Here is a 10,983-nt window from a genome sequence, read left to right as displayed (position 1 = left end):
ATATATAGGAAAGACCATAATCAGAAACCAGCAGCTTTGCTGCCCTGAAGAGGAGCACTTCAGAGAAGGCAAAATGCCACAAAATAACCAGGCCTAATACCCAAAGGGATTTTATGAATGTGTTCCAATATTCATTAATCGTGGCTCTTACAGAGTTCTATTCTGATGTCCCCAACTTTTCTGTGATCCCTTTTGGAGCGTCCTTAACCGCATATGGCAATCTCTGTACTAGTGCATGGATCTGGTGTTCATATCTTGATTTTTGATGCCCATGTCTTGCTTCCGTATGTAGTAGATCTTTCAAGGGAAAAGAAAAATTCGGTATGAAATAAATATGCCGAGGAGTGGCAAAGAAATAATTTATATACGTGTGATACGCGTAAGAGATAACATCTCAGGTAATTTTTATACCTAAAACAAAACACAAAAACTTTCAATTATTATCCTTCCGTTCTGTCTGTTAGAGTTTTGAGAGAAACGTCTTAGCGTAATTTACCAGACGCTGTATAGTTGTTTAGTCGATATGGTAAGTCATTAAAAGCATCGGTGTTTTATTTAAAATAACAGTATACCGAACGTAATTGCTTGTATCATAAACGCTTTAGTCTGGTACCGCGTGACCGCTACAGTCGCAGGTTCGAATCCTGCCTATGGCATGGATGTGTGTGATGTCCTTAGGTTAGTTAGGTTTAAATAGTTCTAAGTTCTAGGGGACTGATGACCTCAGATGTTAAGTCCCATAGTGCTCAGAGCCATTTGAACCACCTGGAAATGAAATTGGTATTTCTCGCTTATTTTTATTAATATTGTTGTGCTCATTTCCATTTCTATATTTTATTTATTTATAAAAGAAAATGTTAATTTGGAGTATGTACAGTGTCGCTGTAATAACTGATGTTAGTAGAATTAGGTAATAATGTGATTTCAAGTTCTAACTGTTGAAACAGTAGTGTTTTAGAGGTGCCGACTACAGACTAGCACGCGCACGTCTACAATTACATACCGGGTGTCTCTCCTAAGAGTCGGCAGCTGCATTTTCTCTGGTGATTCGGCAGATATTTCATTTTTGCGATGTGTAGCTGAGTCAGACCAAACAAATACCGCCCATCAAGTCTTCCTTGCGACACTCAGTGTCGAAAGAAAGCGCTGCTTTGTTTCCCGTTACGAGCAAAGTGATTTTTAAAGTGCAATTTGTCGTGCCCGTTCGATTGAGCGGTCCCAAATTCCTCTAGTAGGTTATTTGTTTTATCTATCGTAGCGCCCTCCTTCGGTAATGCTAGAATTCAATATGGTGTTGGATCACCTTTAGCCTTGATGACAGCTTCCACTCTCGCAGGCATACGTTCAATCAGGTGCTGGACGGTTTCTTGGGAAACGGCAGCCCACTCTTCACATAGTGCTACACTGAGTAGAGGTATCGATGTCGGTCGGTGAGGCCTGGCACGAAGTCGGCGTTCCAAAACGTCCCAGACGTGTTCTGTAGGATTCAGGTCAGGACTCAGCAGGCCACTCCATTACAGCGATGGTATTGTCGTGTAACCACTCCTCCACAGGCCGTGCATTATGAACAGGTGCTCGATCATGTTGAAAGATGCAATCGCCATCCCCAAATTGCTCTTCAACAGTGGGAAGCAAGAAGTTGCTTAAAACATCAATGTAGGCATGTGCTGTGATAGTGCCTGTCAAAACAACAACGGGTGTAAACCCTCTCTATGAAAACCACGAGCGCACCATAACACCACCACCTCCGAATTTTACTGTTAGCGCTACACACGCTGGCAGATTACGGTCAGCCGGCCAGAGTGGCCTAGCGGTTCTAGGCGCTACAGTCTGGAACCGTACGACCGTCACGGTCGCAGGTTAGACTCCTGCCTCGGGCATGGCTGTGTGTGATGTCTTTAGGTTAATTAGGTTTAAGTAGTTCTAAGTTCTAGGGGACTGATGACCTCAGAAGTTAAGTGCCCATAGTGCTCAGAGCCATTTGAACCATTTTTTGATTACGGTCACCGGGCATTCGCCGTACCCGCACACTGCCTTCTGATCGCCACATTGTGTACCGTGATTCGTCACTCCACACAACGTTTTTCAACGGTTCAATCATCCAATGTCTACGCTCCTTACACCAAGCGAGGCGTCGTTTGGCATTTACCGGCGTGATGTGTGGCTTATGAGCAGCCTCTCGACCATGAAATCCAAGTTTTCTCACCTCACGCCTAGTTCCCCCAATACTTGCAATGGATCCCGATGCAGTTTGGAATTCCTGTGTGATGATCTGGATAGATGCCTTCCTATTACACATTACGACCGTCTTCAACTTTCGGCGGTCTCTGTCTGTCAACAGACAAGGTCGGCCTGTACGCTTTTGTGCTGTACGTGTCCCTTCATGTTTGCACTTCAGTATCACATCGGAAACAGTGAACGTAGGGATGTTTAGGACTGTGGAAATCTCTCGTACAGACGTATGACTCAAGTGACACCCAATCACCTGACCACGTTCGAAGTCCGTGAGTTACAAGGAACGCCCTATTCTGCTCTCTCACGATGTCTAATGACTACTAGGCCGCTGATATGGAGTACCTGGCAGAAGCACAATGCACCTAGTATGAAGTGTGTTTTTGGGGGGTGTCCGTATACTTTTGATCACATAGTGTACCTATACTCCTCAAGCCAGCAGTCAGTGTATGGCGGGGTACTTCGGGTAACTATGTTATTTCTCTCCTTTCCTTTCCCAGTTTCGAATGGTGCATGAGGAAAACGACCGTCGATAATGCTTTGTATGTGATTTAATTGGCTGATTTTCCTGTAGTAGTCATTTTGCGAGACGTACTATCATTGACGGGACGTTGAACCTTAATCTTCCTTCCTTTTTCCTTCTTTGAGACGTGTAGTGTTGGAAGTCAACGAAGATACCTTGTACTGGAATTGGCCTGTCCAGGAATTCGATCTCTTGAATACACACATGCGAACCGTAAACTAGCTATTAGAAATTATATGACACATTTTAATCCGCCACTCTTTTTTTCTTGGATTTTGCTGGGCGAAAAGGCATAGTGCAAACAGCTTTTAACAAGGCTAAGTGTTGTTGCTGTATTACGGTAAACTAGCTAATGGAGTGCAGTATAACACCATCTGAACTGTTAAAAAGCGTCAATCTAATCTTTTCCACCTCATCGTTTCGGCATAGCTGTGGCAGTTTTCTTCGGGAGCACCATTCGCCATCAACTATCAATGTAGTGCAAAAGTGTTGAACTTTCGTTGGTTGGTTGGTTTGGGGAAGGAGACCAGACAGCGTGGTCATCGGTCTCATCGGATTAGGGAAGGATGGGGAAGGAAGTCGGCCGTGCCCTTTCAGAGGAACCATCCCAGCATTTGCCTGGAGTGATTTAGGGAAATCACGGAAAACCTAAATCAGGATGGCCGGACGCGGGATTGAACCGTCGTCCTCCCGAATGCGAGTTCAGTGTCTAACCACTGCGCCACCCCGCTCGGTTTGAACTTTCGTATAAACTTTAATTGAAACTTTCTGACTTCTGTTAACAAACGTTTCAGTTCAATGAAATACGGTTCGTTTCACATGGAACATATAAAAGAGAGCTTGTAAAGGGATTTCGATAACTTCACATATTTCTTCTTATGGAGCAGATGAAAATCTGTTTATGATTCACAATAACACAGACTGAAATGTTTAACTAATGGTCCGTACGGATACCTGGCTGTTTCGCAAAAAAGGGAAAATGATGAAGTTACAGCGTATTTCTGATCTTGTGATCCGGGCAGACTTAACCTGTTGGTTTCAGGCTGCAGCCAGACGTAACTGATGAGTGCGTAGCGTCCGTCATCTGATGCTCAAGACCAGACCGCCCTCCGTGTTTCAACTACGGAGTTACGTAACGCTGTGATGGCCGTATCTAATTTCTGATGGGTGTGCTCGAACTTCGTAGACTTAATGGAAGCGATAAGCAAGTAACAGGAGACGTAGCGGTCGTCACGCGATTCTCTGGTGAAATAAATTATGTACACAGCAACACAGCTGTCGGCGAACAGGATGATACCGAAATTTATAGCTAATCACTTCTAAATCATCTGACGTGTCCAGCGTTTCCTACAGTCCGCTATCTGCAGCAAGAAAGGCACGATTATTGGTAATTAACACTGGTTCTCAGTCTGTCCTCTACTTTTAATTACGTTATTCCAAGACATTCCAGGGCGGCCAATAAATATTGGAGAGTAACTCATTAAAAACATTCGTAAGAATGGGAGTATTGTCTTCTATAGGTACAGCGTTACATCAGTGTGAATTTAACGCAAAATTTCGGCACACTCAGAAGCCAAGATAGCGTGCTAACACTGTCGAATACTACATCACACTTACTGTCTAGTAATCTGCCGTCCATGAGATCAGTACGGATGGATATAGAAATACCAAATACAGTTCACCTCATAAGCGCGACTGAGAAGCTGGAATGCAAACCTCTTGAAGACCTCCCACACCTAAAGGAAGACTTAAAGCATTTACTAGAAGTTATACTGCGTCAGTACGATCTGATTAACGATCGTATCTCCTATCCGACGCTGAATAGTGAGATTAAGGATTACGTGAAAGTGGCGAGGCGTGTTATTCTGAGAGCGTCAAAAGGCACTGTGAAATGTACTGCAACTAAATGTATCGTGAGAATGTAAGACTTTTGCGGCAGGATAGTGGACTCTAGCTGTCAAATATTTTGCTGCTCATGCTTCAATAGATGATACTGTCTCATCCAAATAAACAAGAGCAGAAATGCAAAGGAAGTTTGCAAATGTATGAGAACACTACCCAGAAGAATAGAACTCAACTTAAGGGAAACAGTAAGAATATCAATATTGGTAAAAACAGATTGAAGATAAGCATTGAAGAACAGAATGCTCTGAAAACGGACGTTAAATGGTAGTAGAAATGAAATTGAATTAATGACGTTTTCCCTTGATAACGTCAGAAAAAGTTGACTACACGACGCTAGAGGAAACAAAATACAACTACTGTAATGAAAATAGTATGATATTTTGTTGCAATAATTCCCAGATGAATTTAGGTCATGATATGGTGTATTATAGACCTGATGCAACCTGTGTTCACATTTTTTCCCTGATGATGTTCGGTCGGCCACCGCTGCTCGCAAAATGTGTCAATCTTACTGTGCGGCTTTAGTACGCAGAAGTCTTGAACGTGGTGTACGGGTGTGAGAATGCTCCACAGATCGCTGCTCAAAACTGCGACACATCACCGATAACATTGTGCCCAACATATACAGCAACCCGTTAATAAATCCATCCAGATTCCCGCAGACCAACGATGCGACGATGCTCAAACGGCTGAAATTGTTCAACAGGAATACGTACTCGTCGGCGAACAGCGTTGTATCCTAGAATGAATGTTGCAAACACTGTTCACCTCCAAACTCAACACAGTGTTACTACATGCAGAGGCAAAACAGAGGGCGCACAGACAGGCCACCACAGCACCATCCGATCGCCGATGACGAGTGAATAGCCAACATTACAACTCGTCCGTATACAGGGTGATTATGATTAAAGTTAAACTTCCAAACCGCTATAGAAATAACACCACTAGTCAGAATGACGTCAAATCGCAACAGAATATTGTCGGAGAAGGGGAAAAACGTATGGCAGATGAAAAATAAATAGTTACAAAATGTAGCAATAGATGGCGCAGCATGCATCATAATTTATTAGTGGTCGACTACAAATGACAAATGAATCATACAGCAATGCCTAAGTTGTACGTCTGACGTTAAACAAACTGCACTACTCAGTGTGCATCGGTGTACAGGTGTGGTACTTTAGTTGCGTAAGTCCATCCACCACGGCAAGGTCATATCACATCGGATGGGAAAAATCGGTCTGTAATCGTTCTGAGGCCAAAAACCTCACAAAAGCATAAATCACATCGGTTTTTAATTGTCCTGAGGCCAAAAACCACATGGAAAGCATAAATCAAAATCAAATTGGGTTATTAAATTCCGTGTGGGTGGCGTAAAACATGTTCAATAGGCTGTCCACCGTTTTCTGCAACAAGTTGAAATCGAGAAACAGCATGTTCCACAACTGATCGAAGTGTTTCCGAGGTCAAGTTCAGAATGTGTTGTGAAAAGCGTGCCTTCAATGTAGCTAGGTTTGCAATCGGGACACTGAACACAACATATTTCAGATAGCCCCACAGCCAGAAGTCACACGAATTAAGATTAGGTGATCGGGAAAGGCTGTAGGGAAATGGCGACTGATAATTCTAGCGTTTCCGAATTGGCGCTTCAGCAGTTGCTTAACTGGATTTGCAATGTGCGGAGGTGCGCCATCTTGCATAAGAATGATCCCATCCACATGTCCACGCTGTTGGAGAGCTGGAATGACGTGGTTGCGCAAAAGACACTCATAGCGGTTACCAGTGACGGTACGGGTGAAACGATCAGAAGCACCTGTCTCTTCGAAAAAAATATGGCCCTGTGATAAAAGATGCCGTAAACCCTTACGACACAGCGACCTTTTCAGGATGAAGTGGTACTGGTTGATTTACGTGTGGATTTTCCGTTGCCCATATTCGAAATTCTGTGTACTGACATATCCTGTCAGATAGACGTGGGCATCGTCTGTCCACAAAATCTTCTACGGCCAATCATTGTCCATTTCATGCGAGCAAGAAATTCTAAAGCAAAGGTTTCTCTTGCTGGTAGGTCAACAGGAAGTAAATTGTGCACATGGGTAATTTTGAATGGATAGCAAAGAAGGATGTTTCGTAGGATTTTACGCACCGTGATCACTGGTATGTCCAATGTTCGGGCAATTCTCCGTGCATTACACGTTTGCATACCAACATTCGTCTCCTCCTGCATTGATGTGGCCATTGCTTCCACTGACGTCGAATCAGTTCGTTTCCTAATCATAGAATGAAGGATTTCACGATCGGATAACATAGCTGCTGTTAAACCTTTCGGGATGTGAGGTGGTGGTCCAAGAAACTCTTCTGTTCCTGAAGTTTCGTCCAGGAGTGCGCTGGACATCCTCAGAGGCGCTTCTCCGCTAAGTCTTGCCGACTGACTGGTCGGACGTCCAAGAGCGACATATATACTGTAGGAAAGGGGGTGTGGTCGAAGTAACACGTGATGAGTACAGATAATCCTTGTCAAAAATAAAACTTAACTATCGATTGTCGTATTGTCAAAGTTAAAATTGTCTAGCGATTCTGAAGAGCTACTGTCCATATGTCGCTAAAGTTTCAATGCCTCCTCTTTCCTATTGCAATTATCCTGATGCTTACAATTTTCGATGGCTTCTCAACATAGTCGTGGATAATAATTTGAAGATGTAGATAAAATTCCTGTTTCAGAAAACTTTACTTTTTGGCGTCCTGACAGAAGACCATGGTCAGCTACAGTTGATTTCTCTATTTTTCCTAGTGGGCAAAGACTTTTGTGCTCTTTTAGCCGTGTTTTTACGCTCCTCTTGGTAGCTCCAATATAAACTTTACCACACGTACACCGAATTTTGTATACACCACATGTCAACAGTGGAGGGTATTTATCCTTCACAGATCTGAATACGTGACTTATTTTCTCTGTTGGTCTAAAAACCGGTGTGATGTCATGTTTCTGTAAAATCTTACCGACCTGATCTGTTACTTTTTTAATAAAAGGGAGAGTAAGTGTATTTTTCCGTTGTTGTGGTTCACCCTTCTCCTTCGGTCTTCTGTTCCTTGGTCGCAAAATTCTCTTTACCTCTTTCTCTGAGTAGCTATTTTTCTCGAAGGCCTACTTCAGATGTTTTATTTTAGCGTCCAATTGTTCCGATGTGCATATCCGTTCGGCTCTATCGACAAGTCTTGCAATGACGTCTCTCTTTTGTTGTGGATGGTGATTGGAATTTTTATGCAAGTACCTGTCCGTATGTGTTACCTACAAAAAAACTTTATGTTGCAAACTTTCATCTGACCGTCTCATAACTGAAGCATCTAAGAAAGATATTCTGTTATTATTTTCCATTTCCATGGTGAACTGGATTTTTGGATTAATTTTCTTTAGATGATCAATGAATTCGTCCAAAACCTTTCTACCATGGGACCAAACCACAAATGTGTCATCTACAAACCGATACCAACGAATGGTTTCTTATCTGCTTTGTCCAGAGCCGATTGTTCGAATTTCTCCATATAGAAATTAGCGATAGAAGAATCTATTGGGTTATCCATTGCCACACCATCAAGTTGGTCATAAAATTCATCGTCCCACTGGAACTGACTCGAAGTAAGGCAATGTCTAAAAAGAGCAGTCAAATCTCCTGGAAAAACATCCGTTATAAAAATAATAACTTCGTTAACTGGAATCATAGTGAATAAGGACACTATGCCAAAACTAACAAGAATATCTTCAGGAGCCAGAATTAGTCCTTCAAGTTTCTCAATAAAATGATGCGTGTCTTTTATATATGAGTCAATTTTCCCAGTATATGGTTCTAAACGAGTTACCAGATGTCTTACTGTTTCATACATGGGAGAATTTATGGCATTAACTATGGTCTCAAAGGAAAATCTATTTCATGAATTTTGGGTTCACCATACAGTCTAGGACACATAGCTCCACTCTTCAACAAAGCTCTTTTATCTTCTTTTTTAATAGAGGTAGATGACTTAATCAGATTATTTGTTTTCCTCAGTACGCTGGATGTAGGGTCCTTCGTGATTTCTGTACTGTGCTGACGTAAAATGGTTTACAATTTTGCTTCGATAATCCTTCGCATTTATAACAGAAGTAGCATTCCCTTTATCAGCAAGAAGAACCACTATCTTTCCATTTGTATTTAAATCGCTGAGAGCCTTCCTCTCGCCGTTCGTTAAATTACTTTCCAGGGGTTTACTGTGGCATAAGACTGTGGTGGATCCGAATTGCATTTGCAATCTGATTAAGTCATCTACCTCTATTCAAAAAGAAGATAAAAGAGATTTGTTGAAACGTGAAGCTATGTGTCCTAGACTGTATGGTGTACCCAAAATTCATAAAATAGATTTTCCTTTGAGACCTGGTGCAACAGCACCTGTTGCTGCCATGGACCAGGACGTGGGTCCTGCTCCCAGCCCCACTTCTCAGAATCCACCTACACGACCACCTAAGAAGGAGGAGATCCCTCCTATCGTTGTTTACAATCCCACGAACTACATTAAACTCCAGTGCCTTATTGTGGGCCAAATGTGTGCTGTATATCAGAGAGACCAAATGAATTACCTGCTTGACACCATGGACGATTATCTCCAAGTCCTCAATTTTGTGAAGTCCAGGGCTATAGGCTACTACACTCATCAGGCTTATGGCCACAGAAGAACAAAAATCGTCATCAAAGACCTTCCTTGCGAAATTACAGAAACAGACATGAGGGGTGAATTACTCTGTCTCAAGTTTCTGGACCCTTTGGTCCACCAATACAACAGAACGGAACATGAGAGTCGGAAATTAATACCTATTCCCACCCATGTTGTGTTCCTTATTAAGAGAGGACGTCGAATGCATTTACCAAATCAGGTGTCTGATGTGCACTAAGGTGCCTGTTGAATTATATGAAGACCGCAACGGCCCCTCCATCTGCGGTAGGTGTCAGCAACTGCGCCACACTGGCAATTACTGTTCACTGCCTTTCGATGTGTCAAGTGTGCTGGCTCACATCTGTCGTAGGACTGCAAAATCCCGGCCTCAGAAAAACCCGCATGTGCCTGCTGTTTGGGCACCTCTCATGATCCCCACCATCTGGCTTCCTGGAAGGGTTGCCCTATGTACCAAAAGGCTGCGGAGTCTTCCCGCCCTCCACAAAGGAAACCAAGGACGAATCGGCCACCCCCGCCATCATGGGGCCGCAGCCATTTCCCCATCTTAGGGGGTAAATCCGACGACCATCTCATCATTGATGCTCAGGCGCCTGACACATCTGTGACACAAGAGCCTCCTCCAGCTCCATCCCCTACGACCACATTTGCTGCTGCAGCTCAGTGTCCTCCTGCTCAACCATCTTCTGTGATGCGTACCAATGCCCACCAAGCTGAGAGACTGTCTGCAGTTTCCACCCGCCCACCTGCTGCAGTGCCACAACCTTCCATTGCGGCGCCTTCTCCACCAGCCACCATGCCCACCCCTGACCGTCGCAGGGTCAAGCAGCCCACACAGGATGTTCTTCCAGTGATGGAGACAAATGATTCTTTCTGGGATGAGATGTGAGAGATCCACCAGGTCATCTCTCTGTTCACGTGGCCCCACATCAGGGCTCATTCGTGAAACAGATCATAAGATCCGTCAGTTGGAGGACAGGCTCACTAAGGTCGTCGCCCTTTTTGAAGGGCTCAGCCAGATTTGGTTACAATGGCGAATCGCCCACCACACAACCATCAATGCCTCGGGCTCTCGTTGTCTGTATTTTTCATGCCAATGGCCTTAAAGGTATGAAGTTGAACTGAAAACTTTCCTCTATGACCACCATGTGGACATTATACTTGTCGAGAAACCCACCTGAAACCCGCCGACGATTTTCGTCTCCACAACATGGTTTGCTATTGCACTGACTGACTCTATCGCCGAGGTGGGGGAAGGGTAGTGTTTCTACATAAGTCACTTGTACATAATCATGATGTTCTCCAACCTCTCAAACATATAGAGGCTAAGGCAGTCACTGTTTCTACCCACTTTGGTGCTCTAACTTTTGCTGTGGCATATCTGAGCCCTAACCTATCACTTCTTGAAGCTGATATCTGTACCTTGACATTATTTGACAAACTCATTGTTGGGGCAGATCTCAGTGCCAAGCATCTAGTTTGGCATTCTCACATTGATAATCCCAGGGGCAGACTCCTCCTTGAACTAGACGATCCTCTGGCATTGTTGGTCAATGGCCCCCACACTCCCACCCATATACCAGTCTGCTCTGACTGCCAACCAGACTTTCTGGATGTGGCCATTT

At 43.7% G+C, this 10,983-nt stretch overlaps 1 protein-coding gene across 1 annotated transcript; it reads left to right on the top strand.

Annotated features, from left to right (window-relative positions):
• The first annotated feature begins 9,806 nt into the window (after window positions 1–9,806).
• On the top strand, window positions 9,807–10,247 carry LOC126484890 (uncharacterized). The gene has a single exon (XM_050108488.1). It carries the CDS (start codon window positions 9,807–9,809, stop codon window positions 10,245–10,247), a length of 441 nt encoding a protein of 146 aa, XP_049964445.1.
• Window positions 10,248–10,983: the final 736 nt, after the last annotated feature.

The sequence above is a fragment of the Schistocerca serialis genome, chromosome 6 (genome assembly GCF_023864345.2).
Source record: "Schistocerca serialis cubense isolate TAMUIC-IGC-003099 chromosome 6, iqSchSeri2.2, whole genome shotgun sequence".
In the NCBI taxonomy this organism is placed as follows: Eukaryota; Metazoa; Arthropoda; class Insecta; order Orthoptera; family Acrididae; genus Schistocerca; species Schistocerca serialis.
The sequence above is the reverse complement of the archived record's forward strand: the minus strand, read 5'-3'. Positions and strand labels throughout refer to the sequence as shown.

Bases quoted from the DNA above. Each gene is read 5' to 3' on its own strand.
- LOC126484890 (XM_050108488.1), top strand. From the start codon at position 9,807: ATGTACCAAAAGGCTGCGGAGTCTTCCCGCCCTCCACAAAGGAAACCA.